General features: G+C 37.0%; 1 protein-coding gene across 2 annotated transcripts in view; it reads left to right on the forward strand.

Annotated features, from left to right (window-relative positions):
* The first annotated feature begins 1,096 nt into the window (after nt 1-1,096).
* The window catches only part of LOC122402487 (GTP-binding protein RAD-like), a 55,132-nt gene continuing 29,593 nt past the window's right edge, over nt 1,097-26,635 (forward strand). Inside the window, exons 1-4 of one of the 2 annotated variants that reach the window (XM_043405323.1) lie at nt 1,097-2,015; nt 12,309-12,521; nt 13,792-13,830; nt 14,905-15,151. In XM_043405323.1, coding sequence (XP_043261258.1) covers nt 1,828-2,015; nt 12,309-12,521; nt 13,792-13,830; nt 14,905-15,151 — 687 coding nt within the window. In that variant the 5' untranslated portion in view covers nt 1,097-1,827. The remainder of the gene's footprint in view (nt 2,016-12,308; nt 12,522-13,791; nt 13,831-14,904; nt 15,152-26,635) is intronic. The other variant, XM_043405314.1, reaches the window with a different exon arrangement.

Below are 26,635 nucleotides of genomic sequence, written 5' to 3' on the forward strand. Positions count from 1 at the left end.
CACCGCGAAATGGAACTTTGACTACAGAATAGTTTCTTCGAACAAGAGACTCTTTATGCAAACGCCCTACGAAGCATTTTCCATTTACCAACGCCTTCGCGTTTAACGCTCCATGGCTGTCTCGGGGAAAGATTTCAGCCACGGATAGTTTAGCTTTGGATTTTAAAATCTTCGCAGCCTTTTAACGTCAAGAGTCGTCTCAGACATTAAAAGGAACGCATCCGTGCAATTTGCATACCGCGTAAATACCAGAGAATCTTGGAACTTGCAACTTTAAAAGCTCCCTAAATTAGCATTTATAAAATTTCTAACGTTTTACAACCACTATTGCGAGGATTGGATTGCTACCAATCCAATACCTATGATTAAATCATACAAGAGATTATTAATGTCTCTGTTTGTTATTAATAGCGCCACACAATCATATATTCAAACGTTGGCTAGTTTGACGCCAAAAATTCCACTCGACGGTGCCAATACTGCAACATAATATTTGATACCTTATTTATTTTTCGTATTTACACGTTTTATATTATTCTATCGCCTCCCAAATTTCGTAGTACCTTTGTTACGCAATGTTGCATACACGAATGAACAATTGGTATATTTTTACCCGCGAACAGCCGTCGAAGCGAAGGCCACGGCGATAAATAAAACTCAGAAAGGAATCGCGAGCCAACAAAGTTCGAGAAACACAATCTGGACTGGATCGGGGTGTTCTTAAATCAAATATTGCAATATTTAAATGTAATTATATAATAATCCTGCGTATTTCTCTTCTCTGGAAAATAGTTTTGAAGTTCGCAAAATTTTACACAATTTATAAACTGCGTAAATTAAAATTTAATACTTATCTTCGAGTCTCAAAATTCATAGATCAGCTTCGAGAATTAATTATCTTAGTGTTAAACGAGACTATAATTTGGAAGTGACAGTTTCTTATCTGTTTAATTTTCAAAATAATGAACCGAGAATTATTTAAAAATTCTATTTTAAATAGAGCACGATAGGAGGGTTGAACAATTGACGGCGTATATAAGGTCCGAGCCTTGTTTTGATCGAGGATACGCGCGACAATCGCGGCGGAAACGGATGCGAAAGATAGTCGCGAAGCAGAACGGGGGTGGTCACTTTCACCGTGTTATCGCGTATCCGCCGATTTGGGGTAGCTTTCGGGGTGAGTTATACGCTTGCGCATAGCCACGCGTACTTAGCGGAGCCGGAGCGACGTGCAACAACCATGCTAGCCTCAGTTTTCACCAGGGTCTCGTCGGGGAAAAAAGCGATCGACGGTCCCGGTTCAACCTTGCCAGAGCGTTTCGATCATCGTACGCGTCGCAACCGGACGGTCTTCTATTTTTCACGCGACATGACTAACTGTGCCTCGGCATGTGACTCACTGAAAACAATATAAAAAAAGCCGCCTATGGATTCGTCGTCGATCCACGTGTGACGCCCAGCTGTGTGGCTCGATCGCGCGATCCCCGTCGATCGTTTCGCGTCTCTCGATGCTTCGAACGCTAACAAAAGAAAAGAAACAGTATTTAAAACGATAGTCGAAAGATAAAAGAATTAATAAACGGTGACGATTAAATATCAACTGTCTTCGAGGCTAGTGATCTCTTATCTCTTATCTAGGAACTCGATCAATGTTGTTTCGATTTGGTTTTCGAGGCTTGTGATAGATTCTCGAGTTTCTGTGGTCGAAGAGGACGCACGGTTGTTCGAATGGGTCGTGAAGGCTTACCTACGGAAAAGTTTACGCGAAACGAGTCCTCGAGTGGTTAGAACGGTTTCCGGCGTGAATTCACGGAATAGGCGTGCTGTATGGAAACGTCAGCCCTCTCGGGGCACGATGAAGCCGTCGAGAAAAATTCCACCGAGCACGTTGATCGGGTTTCCATGAACAGCTGCCCGCCTAGCAGCTTCCCCGACAAGTTCCAAGACTTCTTCGCAGCACTCAACGAGGATTCCGACGATCTACCCAGCATGCTCGAGGACAAACTAATACCTAGGTAAACGGAGGTTTCTTGTTCTCAGTTTCAATCTTTTACAAACGATTTTTTACATCGATCGTCCGTTAATTCAGTTAAAACGTTCTTGTATCTCATTTTTATTTTTCTCGAGCAAGGACCTTATGGGTTTCCCTGAACGTGTCTTTGTTAGGTTCGTCTTCACTGCCTGCAACACGTAAATTATAATTACATTGTCATGATAGATTAACCCTGTCGGACCTGACTGTGTATAGTAGCGAACAGAGACGAGCAATATTCGATTAATAGGTATCCAATAAGACCAACGTACACCAATTTATTCGTGCAAATTGTAATTCGTGAAATACTCCATTCTGTACCTTAAATTTTCACTTTCGTTCAACGAATAGTAGAAAGATTGCTATTTAAAAATAAGAGTATTTCAGATTAATTATATCCATTAATTAAATTGTTTATAACGTCTGGAGGAACATTTTCCCGTGCTGTATGGATTCTGCGTTTCGGTTCCTTCTCGTTAGTTGTCAAACTTGTCGCGCCAGTATTGTCGAAAGGTTCTCCGTTTGATTAAGACACGAACTTCGCCACGAAAGTTCTATTCATTAGTCACTAAACTAACTCTTGGTAGCAGCTGCTACATGATATTTTGTTGGCGTATCGTGTTTTCTTCCTCCATCAAAGTTACGAAAAATAACAAATACTTTTTCCATTTATTTTTTATAATCCTAAATCTACCTTATTTTACATTCATATTCGTGGATATTGAGAAACAATTTTTCTGCCGTTACATTTCATTTTTACACGACCATAAATAACGAAGATATTTAAATGGTCCCATTTACGTGATCCACCCTGATTTATTCGCAACCGTTGGGGATGGTTTTATGGTGGTCCCTTCGTTATTGCCCATGAAGTCCGTGGAATAGGTAACGATGACTTTTACATCTGCGATGATATATATCTTCGAAGTTATGAAGCAACTGGAGAACCTAACCCTTGACCCTATATTCAAAAACAACAATCGATGTTATTCGTTATTTGCAAATAAATCTAAAAACATTCTACGTTACGTGTCTGTCGAATTCTAATTCGAATCCATCAGCCAGTCATCGATATTTAATTCTTCCTTTCGTGACCTTTGCCGCTTCGAACGCGAAGTTGGCACTTCACATGGTGCTCGTAATATTACGATACGTAATATCGTAGCAATACTGTATTATATATCACAATTGAACGTATAAATATACAATTAGGTTTGCCAAGTCTCTCAAGAACAATGTTTCGCGTTACCGGTAACGTTTGCGCTAAATATTTTTAGCCAACGGTATATTCGCACCGAGCACCGAACGGTCAGCGGGAAAATGTTCTAAGTTTATCTGTATTCGCGCATCAATGCATTGAATACGCGACATAATGTTCCCTTTGAAACGTTCCGGCGCACGTGTGTGGGAATTCCCGGAAAGCCGCGGTTGTAAATCCCGACTTTGATCAGTTCTATTCAGTCCGGAGTGGCTAAGTCACATGTGCAGTAATTTTAGTTAAGCTATGTCGGTGAACGTATCATTTACGAGAATAAATTAATTTTTAGTCCGATTGACTTGCATTCATATATTTAACTTACGTTATATCGTACTTAATTGAGACAGTGATCAAAAAATAAAGGTCCACATAAAATATAAATACAAAAGGTATTAACGGATGATAGACATAAGCGCCTCTATGAGTCAATGCATGCAACTTAGTTGTATTATAGGTTAGTTTTGTACGGAATACGGTAAGGCATGCGTGTTGCGTTGTTTACATCGTACGTATTTCTTTCTATTATATATTTCTATGCCAAGTAAACTAACTTTACATTAATTACTGCGTTTTGCTGTCAAAAGGATGTTTTACTATTTATTTGATACGATTCCATACGCGTTAAAAAGAAATGTTCGAACGCCATGTGTTCTAACCTCGTAATTTTTCAACACTAGTTGATCTGGTAAACATCGGATTCGATAGAGCCCTGTGCTAAGAAATCGGAAGAGATTAAATCCAACGACCGGAGTCTCGTCTGTCGGGGTTCCGTCTTATAAAATCTCCTCGGAAACTTCGTCCCGAATTAATTGCGTTTCTTTCCTCGGATTCTCCAGACTGCTATTGTCAGACGACTGTATTCGTTTTGAAAGTTTCCGACAATGGCAGATTTTATACTAATCTCGTCCGAAATCACGACACTCGAATACTACAGACGGACTCGTCAAACTTCGAGGATTCGTAACTTCGTTAAAAATCGTCGAAACGTTGTCGCAACGAAACGAAATTAAAGCTCGAGCGTTTCTCGATGTACATATTTGGATTCGATCGTCTCGAAAACGAAGCGTAGAGTTCGTACGAAGTGTTTATTATTCGACCAAAGTAAATAGGAATTTATAAGATACTCGAATTTCTAACTACAATTCCAAGCAAATTAGCTTAAATTATTATTGTTTGTTATTAGTATAAACGATGGAAAGTAGAGTCGGAGAGGCGTTGTTGTGGCTCGTTCCTCGGGTTTTCTGGGAAATTATACGTTAGTTCGAAGAGGATGTTTCAGTTTCCTAGCAAACGTCGGATCGCTGAAGGATAAGTACGACTACGTAGGAGAAACTAATCCGATTAGATTAATCCGATTATGGCATGTTGCGTCTCAAGCTGCACGCATAAATGATTTAAACGCGTAGGACCTTGACGAAACATATGCTCGAATGATTTTCGATTAGAATTCACAGGTTCCTTGTGTCTTTGTGTGCTCTTTTAGATACACGAGTAGCTACCTTTTAACACGTTCACTGCCAGATCAAAACCACATAATATTCTACAAAAGTAAAATTTTGATTTTAGACCATTGTAAGCTACATAACCTAAAATTTGTTTCGGTACTTATTTTCCTAACCTTGTTAAAATCCACAAATTCTATCCAAATTTATTTCCCTCGACGTCCCAACTTGAGAATTAATTTTTCTAGCATCGTAATTAAAAAAATTTTAATATGAGATTCTAGAGGCCAAAATAAGACGAAAATCAAGAATACTAATTTGTTGATGGAGGCTTCGTTAAAAAGTTATTAATGTTTAAAGTTCCGCCGGTACTAAATTTTTTTCTAAAAAATGGGTAGGATCTCGAGGTAGATCTATTCACCCAAAAATTATTGTAATTGATCTCTGCATCCGAAAATAATTTTTCCAGAACGATTTGAAATTTTTTTTGCGCCTAAAAATTTAGGCACCTACCCCACGTCGATTTTTCTTCAAAATTTCGTGTTTCATTTTTAATAAATTTGTTTGACGCTCTACAGAAAAGTTGTCTAATACCTTTTTGTAGGTACCTATGAGCTCTACTTCAGAAAAAAGTTTCATTGAAATATATTCACTATTGTAGGAGTTATGGCTGTTTGAAAATTGAACCATTTTTATGTTTTACGTTTTCCTCATTTTACGAGGTCAAGGATCATTAACAAGGATTTTAAAAAGATTTAGATTATTTAAGAAATGAAGACACATTGAAACTGACCCTTTGGCCAAAAAATTCGCTTTATTTAAATCAGAAATTATAGTTTTAATACAGATGTTAAATTCTCATGGGTTTTTTAAGAACGATACAACTTTCAATCGTCATGGCGGCCATGTTGGTTTCCCAGACTGATATGTAAATATTTATATCTTTATTATTATCTTATAGGGGTATGTCTATTTATCAAAAATGCTTGTAATTGACCCCTGTAACTAAATATAATTTTTTTAGTATGATTTGAAATTTTTGAATTTCGTCTATAAATTTCAGTACCTATTTGAATTTTGTTCTCGAAAGTGGGTAGGATTTCAAGGGTATGTGTATTCACCAAAAAATGATTGTAATTGAGCCGCGCAATCAATAATAATTTTTTCAAAATGATTTGAAATTTTTTAATTTAATTTTTTAATAACTTTTTAACGAAGCCTCAGTCAAGAAATTGATATTTTTGATTTTCGTCTTATTTTGGCCTCTAGAATCTTCCGTTAAAATTTTCCCCAGAGGTGGCCGAACACCCTGTATATGGGTGATGTGACAGTCAAAATGTTAACAAAACGTACTTTGGAACATTTTAAAAACAGCCATTTCAATATTCATAGGACGGACCGTATGTCGTAAACAAAGGAACATTTGAATATTTATTTCAGTGTTTGAAATCAGAATTTTCCATTGCGGAGGCACAATCGTAGTAACGATACGTTTTAATAATAACGAGTTCCGGGTTTTGAAACTTCGAAACAAGTTGTTTTAAAAATTAACTAAAGTATAAATTAATTTTCTTGTCGAGTCCAACGCGAAACGCTATTTTATTTTTGAAACAATTTGTTTCGGTACTCGTTATTACTAAAATTTATCGCAGGCAGGATTGTGCTGTCAGAATGAAAATCCTGGAGATACGATCGTGTTTTTTTAGCGATATTTTGATAAAATTTTTGTACACGTGTAAAAGACTTTCAAACTTTTATAAAAAAAATAATATTATAAATGAAAAAATTTGGGAGAAACGAGAAATACTGTTCAAATATGTAGTACGAAAATCTGGATAGTTGATCAGTAAATATATTTCAAATCTCGAAGTATTTGAGTTGTGTACTTCAAATGTTAGAACACAGAAAAATTGGATAAGTAGGCCAACCCTATTTCAACCACGTATGGAATATCGGGTCTCTCTGTGAGATATTGTATCGAGTAGACGATTCACGGAGAATGAAAAATATTGATCAACAAAAAGCAAGAACGAGGAATTCTACGGAAGAGAAAAAAAACAAGTTCGAGGAGCGATAAAAAATTAGGGAGACATTAATTTTCATCTCCAGTTTGCGGATTATTAAAGTCGTGCGTTGAAATATTTTTATATTACATTAACTTCACGAGAGAACAAAACTAAATAATCTGGCGTCCTTTTATGTATACATTTTGCTGGCAATTGAAAGACTGGTTAATTACGATTGTAATCGAAATGGAATTGTATTAGAGTCTGTTGAGATACCGAATAATTGATGAATATAATTGCATTGTTTCGAGAACGCTTTCAGTGGCGTTTGTTATTTCTTCCATTAGCAATTCTAAGACAGTTTAAGCGCAGTAATAAATTAATTCTACTTTTCTGTGTCTTCGGATGAAACATTTTAGACAAAAGAAAATTTACAATGATTTATACAGGGTGTTCGGCCACACCTGGGAAAAATTTTAATGCGAGATTCTAGAGACCAAAATAAGACGAAAATCAAGAATACTAATTTGTTGATGGAGGCTTCCTTAAAAAGTTATTAAAGTTTAAAGTTCCACCCGTGCTGAATTTTTTTCTAAAAATTGGGTAGGATTTCGGGGGTAGGTCTATTCACCAAAAATTATTGCAATTGACCCTCGCAACAGAAAATAATTTTTCCAGAATGATTTGAAATTTTTTAATATTGTCGACAAATTCCACATCTATTCGAATTTTTTTCTCGAAACTGGATAGGAAGTCGGGGGTATGTCTATTGACCAAAAATGATTGTAATTGACCTCTGCAGACGAAAATAATTTTTTAGAACGATTTGAAATTTTTTGTTTTTCGCCGAATTTCAGCACTTACACCCTGTAGATTTTTCTTAAAAATTTGTAATAATTTTGTTTGACTCTACAAAAAAGTTGTCTAATACTTTTTTGTAGGTATCCATGAACTCTACTTCCTCCTAAAATTTCAATTATATATATTCACTATTATAGGAGTTATGGGTGTTTAAACATTAGCATTTTCAGGGAAGCATTTCTGGCCTCTCATTAGATTTTTTTTTTCTCGAAAGTGCGTAGGATTTCGGGGTATGTCTATTCACTGAGAATGCTTGTAATTGACCTCTGTAATTAAATATAATTTTTTTAGTATTATTTGAAATTTTTTAATTTTATCTAAAAATTTCAGTACCTATTCGAATTTTTTTCTCGAAAGTGGGTAGGATTTCAGGGGTATGTCTATTGACCAGAAATGATTGTAATTGAGCCCCATAACCGAAAATAATTTTTTCAGAATGATTTTAAATTTTTTAATTTAATTTTTTAATAACTTTTTAACGAAGTCTCAATCAACAAATTAGTATCCTTGGTTTTCGTCTTATTTTGGCCTCTAGAATATGCCATTAAAATTTTTCCCAGTGGTAGCCGAACACCCTGTCTACGTAAATGTTATTAATAAAATTAGAAACAGATAGAGATCGATCATTTATATTTAATGAGATAATTCTTATCGGTGTCAACGGTAATAAAAATTAAGGAAAGAGTAAATAATCGATCGAAATTGTCTGCTTTAAGGGAATATTCGTTTTGAATTTCTAGCTTATTATCGATAAAAATATATTGCAGGTTCGTTACGAGTTCAATCTGGTTCCGTGTAAAAATTACACGCTTCGCTTGCGTTATCTTTCCAACTCTGGAAAGACCCAGGAATTTCGCGTCAGTTTTAATGAGTCTTCTTCAGAAAGAGAACCAATAACGATGACCTATTATCCGGATTTTATTCGTTCGACCAATCCCAACGACCGAATCGTAATCTTCAGGAGTAATTACGTCGCCATTATTACGCGGGTCATGATTATAATCGGTTTAGAGCTCGAATTACGATTTCGTCGACGAATAGACGGTCTCTTCGAATTAAATGCAGTCGTATCAGGGTGTTCCAGAAATTATTGCGCGTTTCAAAGCCGATTCATCAGCCCCGATCCTACGGGAACGTGACTTCGGATCATGTTTCCTTTATTCCACGTCGTCGTCGTTATCGGAAGACATGATAGTCGGATTTTAATTATAGAATTGTAGTTCTGCTTCCGATAACGATGAAAAATTATCGTGTATTCGATTTTAGAACATGATCTAAATATAAACGAAGCTGAAAGAGGAAGCAAACAAATGGAAAATATATGTATTCTTAATCGGCACAGAAGAGATTTCCAATAACGTATTAATACATTTATTTTATTTCGATAGACTGTTTAAAAATAACATTTTAACCCTTTGCGGTCGTATGTCTGCTCTCAGCCACTACAGCAAAGAACCATACTAATCTTATATTATGCTAAGTCAACAAGATTCGAAGATACACAGAATTCGAAATAATATTTCATAAATAGCGTTTAAATGTAATTAGACATTTTCGCTTCTTAAAATATTTTAAAAACAATACTCCGAAATGGCAAAAAGAAAGCTCCGAATAAGGTCTACCGTGAAATTATAAGTAGCGATGACAAATTTTATTTTCACTCTTTACTAGCACTAACTTTGATACAGAAAGTGATAACGGTTGTTTTGTAAATAGTTGTACTAGTGATTCTGATAGTGACATAGTTCCAGTGAAGCAAACGATAGTGAAATAGAAGAAAATGATAAAAATAAGAATATGTAGTGGTATAAATGAATTAAAACATATTATTGCGTTACATATGTCTAAAGTTAAAAAAAGAATTAATTTTGTTTTTCCTTTATAATCTTACATATTATGTATTACTGTTCATTCAATGAAAATTAATTTCGACCAGCACGATACCCAACTATTATATGTTAATACCGATTGATCGACTTATTTGCTCGCATTGATTTCACGCGAATTAATGATCCCACTATCGTCTATTAAAAACGGAAATAATTATGTTCTGTTTCCAATAATCGTGCACAAACATTAGTCGAATTTAAATTTAACGTTTCTAGTTGTTATCCACCGTTTAAATAATCGTACAGCTGAAATTCAAATTTATCACTGTGATTTAATTGTAATCAACGACTGGAATTAAGTTTCCTCTAACGGAGTAGTTGAATCCATTACGCAAATGGCACGTACAACTTTACCATTTAATGCATTTTCCGGGGCATAAATGGAGCCAAAAGGTTTGACTGCGCTGTTAGACTTTGGCTCCATCATGAACTTTCTCACACTGAATATTCAGTAGTCTATGCACCACACTTCCCGGGATAAAATTGGCGGATTGAAATTTGACTCGAGTGAAGCTTGTCGTAAATTGCAACGCGCAAAAATCCCTTTCTTCTATGTTTACATTCGTACCGCGCAACTAAATAACGAACAATCTGACAATAATTATCAACTTACCGCATTCTTAAGATGTCAGAGATAATAGCTGAATTTTTTCGACGCTCAAAACACTTGAAAACATTTTCGAGAGCCTGTCGGATTGACTAAACCCCTCGTCTGACAGGTTTCATCGTCCCTTTTTCTCAAAACCGTATTTATCAGAATTGTCGACACGATATTCCCGGAAATTGCTAAACCGATCGATTTGAAACTTTGCGTGCATGTAAATTGGATGTCTGTTCATAACCCCTATCAGAATCAAGTTCGTACCTTTAAATTTTCTATTTATTTAACTCTCTCTAATATAAAAGAAACAATAGCTCTTCTTTCGAATATTTTCATTTTGTTAAATTATATTTTTTATTCAAATGCTTGTAAAATCTCGACTGGAAAATAATGGCTGTTCAAAGGAAGAAATTCACAAATTGTAGTTCACAGAGTGTTCGTGAAAGGTGGATCAAAACTTTTAAAGTTCGCAATAAGTTATTCAACGAACCAAACGGAGAATGCCTAGAGGACTATTTTCAGTTATACGAACAATATAATAGGAAATAACTTCTGTAGAGTTTGTATCTTGCGTCAACGAAGGATACAAATTTATTAAATTACACGATTCGATCCGGGTCTCGAAGGTAGTAATTTGTTGAGCACTGCAATTCAGAGGAAATAAATTCTATTTGCTGTCCTCTACAAATTGGTAAAGTAATTACTATACCGTTCTATGTCGCAAAGAGAAAAGGTACCAAAGTTACATTCGATATTTTTTTCACATATTGCGTTAGTTACACCAACAATTTATTCAATCGTTTCGAGAAACGTACATTCTGGAGACCCTTTCGGAGACAATCTCTACAGCTTCTTCGAATAGACTGATGGATACCTTTCTACCTATACATGGGTGCATATGTTATTCACTTCAGCGTGTACTACGAGCAAAGTTTCGAAGCAGCTTCCAAATTCATCCTGTGTTTGGTTTTGAATAGCGGGCTGAGAACAGCCATCTTGAATCCACGGGACAGGCAGCGCGAAATGGCGAATTGCAAATGGAGCGCTCGCAGCGATTCGCGAACGGGTCCGTGCACCGTGGTGAACGTTACAACATTATCGTGAAATCACATTTCCCGTATCCAAGCTTGTAGCCGAATTCGTGCAGGCGCGAGGACACGTGCAACACACGCGTCCTCGGTGGCCATTCATGCGGAACGAAGCTATCTCGAGCGGAAGACTCTTAGATTCGGGTTTACGATGCAAAGCAACATCGTACTGTCCCGATACGCGACAGATAAGCGTCGAGGATGCCAGAGAAACTATCCTTATCGAGCTCTACTCGACGAGGACCTAATTCGAATCAAGTTCACTCGGCCAAGGATTTCGATTAAACATATTTATTTGTTTGAGTCCACGAAACCGAATGAGATTTGTGTGATTCGATTGTGTCACAATTATTTTGGAATCGGTGATTAAATGACGAATCAGTTTATAACGAATAAACAAACATATATTTGAACGAGAGATAACACGCGCGCTTCCGTCAGCCATTTTGCCAAGCACTGGTCCGCGCATGCGCGGTACACGTAGAGCCAAGTATACCCGATAATATCAATCGTGCATCGATCGATCTAGAAACGTATATTTCTCACAGATTGTTACACATAAAAAAAAATGTTTGATTACAAAACAAAATTTAACTGTTCGGTCAAAGAAACATCACGAATAAATTGCTGTGCGTTAAGCGTACTGCTCTTCCTCGAAAAGAAGGCACAGTGACCAATACCTTGAAATTGTACAAGAGGCAGCAACACAAAAGTGCGGATGTAAACACGTGCCTTCTTCTGGTAGAAGAACAATATGTACGTGGATATTTAAAAAAAATATACTAAACAGTCGTACAGTTACTCCTATTTAATTTTCCCTTCGAAAAGGGAACGATAACGTTAAAATTGGCCGGTATTTAAATTTGCATCGGGAAATGCCCGGAGGCTAGAGCAGCCAAGGACGTCGAAAATCTATTATATCGTCCGACTATCTGCCGTGGGGTGAAAAAGAACGTTATCTCGATGCAAATTCCGTCGAGTAAGCTATTCACCGATCCATCGAAAAGGAAAAAAAAAGGGAACTCCGTCGTGCACTTGACCCACCTTGTTAAAATTGTCCGGTAGCGCGACGAGATATAAGGGACCAATTTATTATGCTTTTCGCACTAAGTCATTTCGTCGCCTTTTCAGACAGCAGGACACCCCGAACTCCGACTCGAAGGGCAGACGATGGAGCAAGAGAGCGTTTCAGAGGCGGAGCAGCGAGGTCGAAGTTGGTCTGCATCGCACCTCCTTGACGGGGTCTCAAGGTCACGCCACCGTCGATGGCTCGAAATCACCGACCCCGTCCAGACGACGGAGTTGCAGCATAGCCGTGGCCAGACCCACTCCAGACTTGCACAGGTAATTGATCGATTGGTCCAACGTACCTTTCGACGTACAGCAATCGGAGTCAGCTGACACCTGATCCAACTAACTGCATAGTTCGAGGTCTTATTTATACAGCCTACCTCTAGGGAAAATTTTAATGGGAGATTCTAGAGACTAAAATAAAACAAAAATCAAGAATACCAATTTGTTGATTGAGGCTTCGTTAAAAAGTTATTAACAATTAAATTCAAAAATTTCAAATCGTTCTGGAAAAATGATTTTCGGTTGCAGGGATCAATTACAATAATTTTTGGTGAATACACATACCTCCGAAATTCTATCCACTTTCGAGAAAAAAATCGGGTAAATGCTGAAATTTTCGGCGAAAAAAAAATTTTTTCAAATCGTTCTAAAAAAATTATTTTCAGTTGCGAGGGTGAATTACAATCATTTTTCGTGAATACACATACCCCCGAAAGCCTACGCATTTTCGAGAAAAAAATTCTTGACTGAAAATCTAATGTGTGGCCAGAAATGGTTCCCCTTTCATGCGAACCTTTAAAACATCATAACTCCTGAACGGATTGGAAGATTTTGAAGTTTCAAAATGCAAACAACGCATATTTTGGTGTAGAATATGTAGAAATTTTTAAAATATTGGAAAAGTTGTGCTTTGACCTTGTAAAGTGACAAAAACCTCATAAAAGTGGTCCAATTTTCAAACGACCATGACTCCTACAATAGTGAATATATTTTAGTGAAATTTTTTTTCACGTAGAGCTCAAGGGTACCTACAAAAAAGTATTAGACAAAATTTCTATACAGCGTCAAACAAATTTATTAAAAATGGAAAAGTAATTTTGAAGAAAAATCGGCGGGTAGTACTACTGAAATTTTTTGGCGAAAATGAAAACTTTCAAATAGTTCTAGAAAAATTATTTTCGGTTGCGGGGGTCAATTACAATCATTTTTCGTGAATACACATACCCCCGAAATCCTATGCACTTTCGAGAAAAAAATTCATGTATTTATTTTGTCCTCTAGAACCTCTCATTAAAATTTTTCCCACAGGTGGCCGAACACCCTGTACATCGTTTCCTTGATCATTGAAAATATATCGAAGCCATAGACTCATTTTAGTCACCCTCAAGATAAAATATTTAAGAAGGTTCTGGGTAAAAATCCACTAAAAGTGGATTGGTTGATTCTCGCATAAAAATTTTTATGTATAAAGTAAAGAAATATTAGAAATATGGACTCACGGCCAAAGAAATATATAAAATAACTTTTTTCTTTCCCGAAGGAAAATAATGGGATCCTATTTACGTCAAAGTATCACACAGTTAAGTTTTTGCGTCTAATTATTGCTCCGAGGAATATTTTTTTAATTCCGAACTTTTAACACGGCAATACTTGCGCAGTCATTTACGTAATTGTGCCTTCAATCACTTTTATGACATGAAAGTTAAATTAGTTCGAAACTTTTCAAATTACTCCCGCTGTATTATGCAAATGTCTTTTAACCAATTTGAAAGAGATTTCTATAAATAAAAGAGCGTAGCATCTCCGATACGGCGCCATATTGTCTTGTAAAAAGTTTATCTGTAAAGCGAATTTTCTTTTCACGCTAACTCTCGTTTCGCGAATTTAGCTAGCGACCGTAGCTTTTGTTGCTTTAGGCAATATTTGAACATCGTAACGCAGAGTCTGGTATTTTTTACACGCAATCGATATCCATGACAAAATGTAATCGAAAGAAAGATGTTTACTTTAGTTAGAAATTAGTAATATAGTTTTATTTTTGATGGAATTATTCTCGTCGCTTATTTTTTAAATAGTAAATGACTGTTGTACACTTTCCCATCCTTCATTTTTTTATTTTGATAATCGAAGATTCTATACTTTAACAAGGTAACAAAATTTAGTTTTTTTTTTAAGATAAATGTGTTCTGGTAATTCGAAACATATTATACATATAAATTGTAATTTGAGAAACTACCACCTTGCACATACTCAGCAATTTCGTCAGTTTGCACTTCGTAATCACGCTCGTCTCAGCCAGTTACAAAATTACTGCAACGACGGTTGTTCGAAAATGGCAATTTTTGGCGATCGTCAATAATAATAATTTTTTTACCTAGAATGAATCTGTGCAATAAAAAATATAATTACTTCAATTGCACATGCACCGTTGAATTAAAAAAAAATCTAGAATCCTACAGACGTAGTGCTCTTCGAGTCATTTGAAACAGTTGCATGGATCATCCTGTAAATAAATTTTGTTTACATATTCGAAAAACGTTCCTAGAAGTTTTCCTGTATAAAGTCTCATCTTCTTCTAGCATCGAAAAATAGCCATTTTCGAACTTGTATGTTTGCGCAGCAATTTTGACGAGATTTCTTTTGCGAAAAATAGGTTTCTGCAAGCAGAGGCGGGTCCGTGGGGTCACCTGTCGCCCTCTCCGAGAAGTCCTACGAGGACCCCGGCGATAAGTCCTGGGGCAGCGTCGTCCACCTCTCACTTAAGTCCAGGGACCAGCTCTGGCGGGCCCAGTCCGACCAGTCCAGCTGGCCCTGCCGGTTCGACGGCAGGCCCACGTGGACCCGGGCCCAGGCAATATCGTGGGAGGACCTGTAGCATGCCAGCAGTTCCACGGCACAGGGTGAGTCATTATTCACGCGCACTCCACGTTTTGACCTTTTATTTTCACAGCGTACCCAATGTGCAACGACTCTACAGACGGACAAACGTCGCTCTCAGCGACATATTGGCAACAAGATCGATCAGATTGCTCGATAAAAATTGGAAACGTCACCCGTTTCGGGATTCCAAACGCTGCTCAGAGATTACTATTCCCGGCGTTCCCTTTGTTCCAAACACCCATTCGTTGGAAACGGGATCTTCTCCTTTAAGTTGACAGATTATTATCCGCACACCTGAAAAGCTCGAGTAAACTATGTTATTACGTTTACAATGGTAGCACGCGTTTGCAGCGGAGATCAATAACGTTCCTGTTTCGTTAATTTCCGGCTCCGCTGCCACTCGCATTCCAAAACACAAACGGCCGTAATACACTTCGGGGAACGTTCGTCTGAGGGTTTTTTTTTTAAACCGTGCGATCGATTGTTGCTTTTATTTCCGTGGAAAACGGCGCAAAAAGAAAGGAAAAGAAAAATAGTTGGAAAGAATGCTACCGGATGCCGGTAAGTCTCTTAAAAGAAAATATTGGAAAATATGATCGAACGGACACCGGGTGAGAGTAAATTATTCGTAAAGCAGTAAATCCTTTCGCGGAGCAGATTTTGTTTTTTATCGAACGGTGTACCGTTGTTCAATGTACGAAGCATTGTGCGAAGCATTCGATCATTCGAATAGTTTGTCGGAATAACGTGTAAATGTTATTTGAATTTAAAGTAAAATATTATAGTGCATTACGGAATCTAACAAGACAGATAGGTAAAGTCAGACTTTCGGTAATATACGAATTTGTAATCATGCCGGTGACATTTAACGGACACGTGTATCAACGATGATGATGGAACACTAGTGATCCATAGCACGCGTCAGTTAGCTTCTTCGAACGTATGTTAGCAATTTAATCGTACGCCAAATCACTGCATAGTTATCGGTCGTACGCAAATTTATGGATGTAGACGGTCACGACGATTGAAAAATTAAAATCTATGATTTTCTAGAAAACATCATCGTCGTCAACTAATTTATTGTTGTAATTCGATGCTTGTATCTTTTTATTATTTACTGCGTTAATAAATAAATTTTAGATGGCACTTGAAATAAGGTTGAGATTAGAAATTAATTTACAAGAAAGAAATTTTAAATAGAACGAAACTATGTGAATAGTAGTGGGATCAATCTCGTTGCTTGAATCCGGGGTAAGAATTCATACTTGAAAGCGACGAAATGAAAGGTTTAATATCGATGCAATATTAGATGTGCAAATGAATAATCCAATTTTTTTCAGCCACATTCAATGTTTATTTTAAAAGAAAGTAAATTGAATTGTTCAATCAAAGTATTCACCATTACTTTCTATAACTTCAAGCCATCTTTTAGGCAGCTGATGAATTCCATCTCGGAAAAATTTTACGTTTTTTGACCCGATAAAGTCGTCAAGCCGTTTTCGGATTTCATCCACAGATTGGAAATGGAGCAATGTCTGGTGAATACGCCAGGTGCTGCAAGACGTCCCAGCCAAGACTTATTATGGTGTCTTTTGTATGGGACGCAATATGTGGCCTGGCGTTGTCATGCAACAATTTCAATGGACGTTCTCTTTTGCCAGTATACGGCCGTTTTCGTTCCAATGCTTAACTCAAGCAGATTAATTGATGTTGGTATCAGTCCGCAGTAACTGTTCACCCTGTTCCAACAACTCATAATAAACCACGCCTTTGATATCCCACCAAATGCAGAGAAGAACCTTCTTTCCGAAGCGACTGGGTTTTGCAACCGATGATGACGCTTCGCCGGGATTTACTCATGACTTTCTGCGTTTCGGATTGTCATAGAGTATCCACTTCTCATCTGCCGCTGCCACTCGTTGATTTTTGTTGGTTCCAGTGAGTTCATGCGGAACCCATTTTCTTTCTTTCTGGATCTTTCCCATCTCACGTAGGCGTTTGGAAATCATTTGCTGGGTTACTCCTAACTGTTCTGCAAGTTCTTTTTGCGTTTGTGCCGCATTCTCAGCGAGCAGTTGTTCCAAATCATCGTTGTCGCACTTCCGAGGGCTTCCAGGGCGTTGCTTGTCGATTAGAATCAAATTACTGATTTTAAACCGCTTAAACCAAAATGCGCACACATCATACGAGAAAGGAACAAATTGATTCGCATGCTCTTGCATCATTTTTCCCTTGTTGGAATTCGTAAAGAATGCAGTGTCGGATATGCATCTTATCTGTTGTCATTTTCGACTCTATTGAATTGAATACTTTTGAAGGTTATGTTGGGCCTTTCGCTAAACTATCTTTTATTTTAACTAGTTATATGTTAACACTATATGACCGCAAAAGAGCGGAAAAATCTATGGACTTTAAACTTGATTTTATAATTGCTTAAGATAATTTGGATTATTCATTTGTACACCTAATAAATAAATTTTAGATGGTATTTAAAAAGTGGTTGAGATTAGAAACGAGTTGGATAATATTTTCAAGCGGTGGGATCGATTGCTTGAATCCGGGGTAAGAATCGATACTCGAAAGCGACCAGTGGCGAAATGAAAGTGCAGGTTTTAATATGGATATAAAATGTTTAATATGCCAACAATCACAATACGCTCGAAATACAAGTGCACCCAAAATTCGTAGACATCACAGAATGCTTTTTGTAGAAAGATTAACGGGCACCGAGCGTGCCGCAATTATTCACTCGTTAATTTCAACGGCCAGACCGACTTTGTGACCGCCCCTTGTCACGTTTGAGCAGTCGACGTTGCAGGACAAAGACACCGTGACACTCGCGTCGAGTTTCTGCTGCAAGCTCATGCCAAGCTGAAGGTTGCTATTGAATTTGAAACGAAAAGCCGACTTGTCGTCGATTATGCATTTCGCCGCCGCCCCCAAAGTCCAATCTTGAGTGTTACGTCCCGAAGCCGTGATACCGTCGATGGCGATGTCCCAAATTGGATTCACTGCAAACGATCAAATAAAATTCGTTATTTTATTGTTTATTTTGATATATCATTCATTCAATGTTTCAATGTTTCTCCAAACTTCGACTTTTTACGAGCTCTTTGTACCGTTAATCGTAATTAACGCGTCGACTACCAGATCACAGACCAAATCCCTCGATTTGTCCACGAAAATGAAACTTCGTTTTTGGAGACACAGAAAATTATTTTTAGAGTCTTATTAAAATTCGAGAGTATTATTTATTTTCTTTAATGTTTAATTTTGAGAATTTGTTTAGCACCTCGGTGAAAAATTAATGAAGTAACAGAAATAATTGAAACGGAACGTAATCGTTCAGGCGCGATTCTCGTCGGTTCTCGTTGTTATGCATCTATTACGGAAGCTTTCGGTTATCGTGCAAATTGCTGATTAGAAGCCTGATTAGTTGCGTAACGTTCGTATTGAACGAATTTAATTGGGTGTTCATTTACAACTTACGCCGCGGCAAACGTTATTCCAGTAGATCGTAATTGAAACCCTCGCGCCGAAGACCAGTATAATTATCTGCTCCGATGTTAACCTGCTCTCTGGGTTAACTATACCGTAAAATAGTCTGGAGTCGCGAATTATACGGCGTAAAGCGATTAAAACGGGTCACCCGTGTAACTCATTTACTTTTTGGTAATGGATTCCTCGAACACTTATCTTCCTCAAATATTCTTAGTGACATTCACTTATACGCTAAATTGGAAAAATATATTTTAATGTACAATTCATAGAATCCAGTATCTGATTTTCTAATCGAAAATTTTAAAGAAGAGATTTCTAACTTCGATTCGACCGATCGCATCGAACCTTCCAACAGAGAACAGTGACAGATTTGTTTTTATTTCCGGATCATGAAATTCCACGTGAAATGCACTCGTGCAGAGAATAAAATTGTTATTATTTTTTATCAAAGTGCATTTCCTATTTTCCACCGATCACATACGAACGTTTCTTCGCTGTCGGGGCTTTTATTTCACCGACGCGAACGCGCCTGCGTTCAAAAAAAAAACGAAAAAAGAAAAACGAAACGAGAAAGAGAGGAAAGTAGCAGTTATTTTCTAGAAATATTTGTATCCGCCGCGTCCGCGCTTATTTTCGTTTCGATTGGCACGCAATTACGTTTCCTGCTAATCGCGGAATGGAAAAACTACGAGATATTGTAAAATATGCATAGAATAATCGAACAATGTCTCGTTTTATCGCAGAATCCTCCGACCATCGCGCGTATATAAATAAAGATAAAGGCGCCCGCGAGAACCTTTCCGGAGCAATAATAATTTCGAGGCAACTTTTCAGCCGTAATTACGAATATCGATTCCGCGGGAATAATAAAGCGACGAGCGGGTGAAATTGCTGCGTGGAAATTATGCGCGCCACGAGTCTACTTACACGTAACGAGTGATTGCGGGGAATCACTTGTTTCTATCAATTGAAATTGCTCGATGTAAATGAGAGAATTTTTTTTTTATTATTGACTAAGCATTGATATAAATAGTACACTGGTAATACGTAGGTTAAGATATTAAATAATAAGGGCGAAAGAATGTATAAAAGAGTGAAATCAAATTTATATATTCTATAATGGAGGGAGAAAAAGATAGAGAGATGGAGAATTGGATAAAACATAAACTAAGAGGAAATGTATGTATAAAATTTTGTAATATAGGGCTCCATTTTCGAGAAAATCGAGTTTAAATATTCGTTAAATAGAGTGCACTCGACTAGCCACAATTTGTTTAGTTCGTCCAATTTGGGTCGTCACCGCTACCTCCATTTATGTTTATAAACAATATCAATCAGTATTTTATAGAATTTCGGACGATGCAGTCAATTTTAATAATTTATATAATGTTGAAAGTATCGCCCTATAAATAAAGAATTCTAATTTCTGAGGAACTAATAATTAAAATTGGTTTTATAGGATTTTATGAATCCAGTTTTGCAACAAAGAAAAATCATAGAACTTGTGATTTAATGGCAATTGTTGTTTCATCAGAAGCGATATATATTTCAATATTAATTGATTAAAACCCATATCTCTCGCGAATAAACGCATCAGGGGCGGATTATCAAGATTATCGACTGCAACGTTGCGTTTCGTTCGTTTTTTTATCCTCTCGAAAACTTTCGAAAACACGTTAATCAACTGAACCACACGAAATCGAGAAGTTTCAAGGTTTTCGTTAACCTTCGAGCAATTTTAGACACTGTCGATGAATTTTAACAACGAATATTTTATTTGCTACGCACGACAGCCTGCGTGATATGTTCGTTCGTTGCCAAATTCAAAAAGTAATCCTATTCGTTTCTAAAAAATATCGATAGTCTTGTGGAAATTTTATTTTTGCAACTGTTAGAAAATATTTTGATCCGGTAGAACTATGATTATGACTTACGAAACGAACTAGCATTTAAAAAATTAAAAAAAAAAATATCGACCCCGTCTTGACGTTTCAGGTATTTTGTTGTTATCGGGGAAAATAACTGTTCATGTATCAAGGTTAGGTTAATAACAGCACAGCTGTACACCTTTGTACCCAATGTGTACCTTTGTTTATAATTTCTTTTTTTACTTGATTTTAATTTGTTAATATTTAGAAGTTTGGCACGAAGTATTATCATTATTATGTAAATAGTGTTCGAACGAGGAAATTACATATACCAGAGGAAAAAGATATTTGCTTCGCAATGGTTCGCAATGAAATACATAGAATGGCTATAAAATCTAATAAATCGAGTGTGTTTGATATGCCTCGTGTACATGCTGTAACAATCGAGTAATTAGCGGAGCTATAAATATTGCCCCCGAGCGATGTTCCACGATGCGTGAAAAAAATCGTCTTTTTACGCATAAAATGCATTTTCACGAGAGTAATGCTATCAATCACTGACCTGTGTCGAACGTTTTTTCAAAATTCTAATCGCTAAATTCGAGTTACGTTCAGAGGCATTCTTTTCAGCTCTCTGGTATGTAAACGATCATCGATTGCATTGTGTTTTCGAGTGGAAAGGATGAGCAACAAGTGCCGTGTCTTTCGTTTCAGACAAAAACAGATCGTGGGAGAACAAAGCATGGACCATAAGCAATGAATATAAATAGTTTAAACAGAACGTCGTGGAGCAAAACGTAGGGAAGTTTTCTTTTGAGACTATCGATCTTGAGAAAATTCATTTTGGTCGATGTGTCTTTTGTATTATTCTGATTTGAGGTGAAAGGCATTGTTTTCTTAGAGTTTAATGAAAAGTATTAACCTTTGTATTGAAGAGAGAGTCCATATTCGTTGGGTATCGAGGTACATCGTAAATGAAAGCCGACATCTCGGTAGCTAAAGGCCATGCCGACGTCGTTCTTCGTCATTTTGTTTGTTTCGGCACTGTAGCCACCTTGGTAGCCGACGGTGAAGCCCTTAAAAGCGGTCACTATGGAGCCCAAAATGTCCACGTTCGAATTCATATCACTGGCTGCGAACAAAACACATTCACTTGTTCTTTAATCCGTAAAAATTCTATATTTATTTTTCAATAACTAAATTTGAAATTCTTTCCATATATTCTGCTACGTTTCGACGAACCACACGAATCTTTACCATGATATCCAACAAGAATAATTATTAAAATAATAATTAACGATTCAACAGTAAATTAAATCGATTCCAAGCCAATCGTCGAATCATAACCAAATATCTGTACAAAATTTTATACAACATAAACTACGAATTCATTAAAAAATTTTCCAACGAAACGAAAAATTTTCAAGCGTAATTTTATGAAAATGTGTGTTCCGGCGCAGACGTTACTGAATACCGAAGACGCGGCAAAGAGAATTTTATTACGCTCTTTGGATAAAAGATGAAATAGAAAAATTTAATTTTGCAAACCTCGTTGCTTCTATAGAAAATTGTTTACCATTGAGAGCATGAAAGTGAAACGTCGAATGTAAAGGTTTCTCTCGGAGATGGAACGATGTCAATAAAAGAATATTTGAAAAGCTTCGGAAAATATACTATTACGTACACGTTGTATAAAAATATGGAAACGAATATGCAGATGATAGGAAGGAAATACCTTCATCGTTTTTAATTATTTCACGTTAGAATGCAAAATGTTTTCTCGTTTTTATTCCTTATCGCAGAAGTATTCGTTTATTATTATTTTATGCAAAAAATATTCCTGTGTCACGAGTATCATAATTTTCTGAGCACCGTTACGTTGCTGCAAAGGAGTCGAATTCCAACATATTTACGGTGTGTTTGGTATATTTTAATTGGTTTGATAAAAAAGTGGTTAACAAAAACATCGCGTTTTTGTTTGAAAAAACGGGCCATTCCATGTTGAACTGAGGCGTTTTGGAGAATTTTATTCCGAACGCTTTCGGCGGTTTTCATTTTTATTGCACGGTTGAATCGTTCGTCTTTGAGGATCCATGCGGATATTGTGCATCGCACGACGAACGAAAAGTTGATTGTATTTATTAACGCGGAATTCCTCTGGTTTTAAATCATGCAGGCTCGAAGTTCGTTCGCGGCATTCGAGCGAAACAGCCAATACAGACTTGGTCTGCATTCTTCAATTAAGATGCGTAGCGATAGTAATTTTATTGTAAAATGAATGCAACCTAAGGAAAACTGAAATAAGTAAATAATCGTTACTTCATTGCAGCGTTTCTCTCGAACGAAACGAATTTTTAAAGAACGCGTAATTTAATTAACCGCAACGGGAAATTTTACTGGAGAGCAAATAAAAAATAACCGTATTTTAAATTTCAACTTCAAAAACGAAACGTTCAAAAGATATTCGAAGTTGTAAAAAAAAAAAAACGAATTAGCTTACTTTTTCATTCGTATTACGCTTTGTAACGATTCATTATTATTTTATTCTCTCGTAGACCAACGACAATATTCAATATTTAATAAAGTCTCGCTTACAAAAACAAATACGTTAATTAAAATTCTTTAACGAGTAATATCAAGCGTAAAAACCAGATACATTCGTTTCGGTCGTTTCGAGAATATTAAATATCCGATGGAACTTTATGTTTCAACGCCGAAAAACACCGCTCCATCCAGGATTTAACGATTATTTGTAAACCCATCTTCGTTACTGTCTTCGTTATGAAAACGAAATGCTAAAATCCGTGTTTTCCCGCGTTCAACGGTAAATAAATGTAAAATTTAAATCTCTGGAGATTAAATAAAAAAAAAAAAAAGAGTTCGTTTCGTATCGATTGCTCCAAGCTTCGTCGAAATAGCGTGCGTTTTTTTTAAACCACGGGAAACGTTTCGAAGTGTTTAAACATTGAAGGCCACTAACAGATTGAACAGATCGCGTTCAAGTTCTGTTTGTTGCAATTGGCGCCGATTTTGATGGCCTTGGCGGCGGTCCCGGGGTTATAGCTAATTTCTGATCGCAATCCAACGTCCGATATCGGTGTTCGATTGAGAAAATAACCGACGACCACCGTCCCGTCCGTCGTCCATTTCTGCAAGAAGTTCCCGTACTCCGTCTTGTACTCCGAGTCCGCAGTCCCGGTTAACTGAAATTACGAAACTACGCGTGAACGGACGCGATAAGGTGGAAAATAAAATGACACGTGATACGGAAAACCCATTATCGGCATCGACTGTTCGACAAAGGGACGACGTAATACGCGTTGAGCGCCAATCTTATTGAAACTTCGTAAATACACGCTGGATATAAAGACCGTTCTACAGCGTTCGTCGGAGTTTGTTGGACGGGAATAATTCTGACGGTGTTTCGTTTGAAAAATTGTACGAGAAACGAGCCATGGTTTAGGATGCAATTACGTGAGAAATTTGAAATTGGTCACCCTGCAAATGCACCGGAGTATGCAGAATCTTGCACGTGTTGTATATTCTGTGCGTTTCGCCACATTGGCCGCATTTTATTTTGCATATATGTATTCTAGTACGTTTCGCGTACTCTGCTGTATTTAATGTTTGTACACGTGACTTGATTAAAATTTGCAAAATACTGAGAGCATCGAGATTGAAATTTAGATATTTTTTGTGGTAGTCGCACAGTCGTACAGTTATTAATAATGTATTGCTAAAACAGGTTGTGGATTGTTGATCCAGTATAATGTCCCCTGTTCATATCTATATATATAAAAATAAGTTGTCCTATGTTCGTGATTTTATAACTCGAGAACCACTCAACCGATTTTCAAACGAGTACATGCTTTGGAAAGGTCCACTTTCACTGATGGTTTATAAAAAAAAAACATCGAAAAATTTCTACGAATATGCGTTATACGCGCACTTTTATGATGGTGTGTTTTCCCTATATAAAATGTATTTGGCCCGCGCGATACCTCACCCGTAGCAGTACTGCGATGTTACCGCCAGGTGGCGAAGCTTCTCGAGCGCTTTCTCGCGAGAGAATTGCATTATCGCGGATATACATGTCAGGACGATCGTTTGGTCATAAATTGCTTTTGCACAAGGTCGGGCGAAGCCGAGACGGGGTATGCTAGTTTATTATAAGCTTGATCTATAATATAAATATACCGAAGTTTCGCTTTGCCCTTTGTGTCGATTTTTAAAAGATAAAATTGCTGTAGAGTTTAAATAATTCGTGCTGCAGAAAATGGAGATACAAGACGACCACCTTTCGATCAGTTAGATGAAAGGTGCAGTGTTGCCAAGCAATCTCCTAGAACACCAGTTACGCGTTCATCGGAAATCGTTGTCCAAGTCAAAACTCGGCGCGAAGATTATCGTTTGGCCACGCGTGACAATTATCATAATTAGCGATGCCGTTTCGCGCGAATAAAACGTCATTCAGCCATTCGTGATGCATCGAATCAAAAGCCACTGGCGTACCGGGGCTCCGTGAATCATTGAAGCCAGGAGACAGGGCAACAAAGAGCTTGCAAACGCTTAAAACGACAACCAGTTTCGATCCTAATTGCAAGTTCACGTTTAAAGCTTCGACCATAGAGCTTGGAAAGCTGTTGAAAAGATTCTAAATCACGAGAATAAGCTCAACGATTAAACAAATCGTTGTTTAATAACGAATAGAGTGGATTGCATTTATAAATATTTAAATTTTATCGCTCATTCAACATTCGAAAAAATCTGACAAAAATCTGGTTACATCCTGGAAAAAGCTTTAGTGTCTATAAACGTAGTGCTTACTTTGATTGCATCGCAGTCCAAGGCTACGTCGCTGCCCATTTCCAAACTTCCGCCGGTCTTCCTGCCCGTCAATTTTATGAGACTTTTGCCATAATGATAACCCGATCTGAATACGTCCCTCGCGCTTTTACCGAGGTCCGAAAAACTCGGTACACTCATGACGTGTTGCTTCGATAAGGTTGACGACAAATCACGCACCGCTGGGCAATCGAATTAGCTGCAATGGTTAATATTAAATTACAACAAACTATAAAGTACGAAAGAAAAATAAATTCTGACGATGTCTCGATCTGTTAAGAAACTATTGCGCCTGAAAGATAGTAAATGAAAAGGAACGATAAATTTTTGTTTAACTTTTCTAACATTGAACAGTTATAGAAATTTGGATTTGTCAGATCTGTGGTTTAGGATTTTTTAATTGCTAAAAAAAATACAATGATACCCGTTATTGAAATATATGTGCGAGAGACAATATTATAATACTTAATATTTAGAGAATAACCCAGAACTTGTTAATTTAATAATAATCTGGTAAATACTTTGTTGGGAGTCTTATAAGAACGTTATAGTACATAAACCAGACAATGAACAAGAAATTATCTCGGAACTTTAAGCACGATCAAAACATCGAGGCCTCAACAGCCGCCTGAGAGAAAGGGTTGTGTTCATCGTAATCGAGTAATTGCTATAACCCAACTCTTCGTTTAACAGTATATGTGTCACAAAACAGTTTATGAACGTGAGCCATTATAGCATTTTCATAAAATATCAAGCTGACAAACTGTCAATAGAACACTAGTCGATAGATTGATCACCCATTTTAGAAACATTCCTTCCCAGGCACAGGTGCGAAAAGAATTGCAATCGATTACTTAAACGCAGCTTGAACCACTCCGGGAGGCAATTAGAATCGTCTTAATTATTCTCTTCGAAAGGAAATTCCGTGTGGAATTTCACTAGCCAGCTAACGACTGTAAACGGAAACGTTGAAAGGGTTCTTAAACAGGCAATTAAGGCGGCCATGTTTGATGCTCAAGAAGAAAAATATTTGCACATTCTAAAGAGAAATTAAAAAATAATAACCATTCGTTATTTCGTAAGCAAACTCGTCTTCTCGGTACGACGATTTATTTTTTAAATAATTGTTTAGAATATTATATAAAAACTATGATAAATTTCGAGTCAGAAAAAGAATGGCTATTTTATCCTGAAAAGTGTTTTCCAAAGGACCATAAATAACGAAAATATTTAACTGATCCCCCGTGTTGCGTAGTCCACACTGTATAGTGACTTTCTTGGGGCTGGAGT

The sequence above is a fragment of the Colletes gigas genome, unplaced genomic scaffold, assembly GCF_013123115.1.
Source record: "Colletes gigas isolate AHSC1104 unplaced genomic scaffold, ASM1312311v1 Colletes_gigas_Sc00002, whole genome shotgun sequence".
In the NCBI taxonomy this organism is placed as follows: Eukaryota; Metazoa; Arthropoda; class Insecta; order Hymenoptera; family Colletidae; genus Colletes; species Colletes gigas.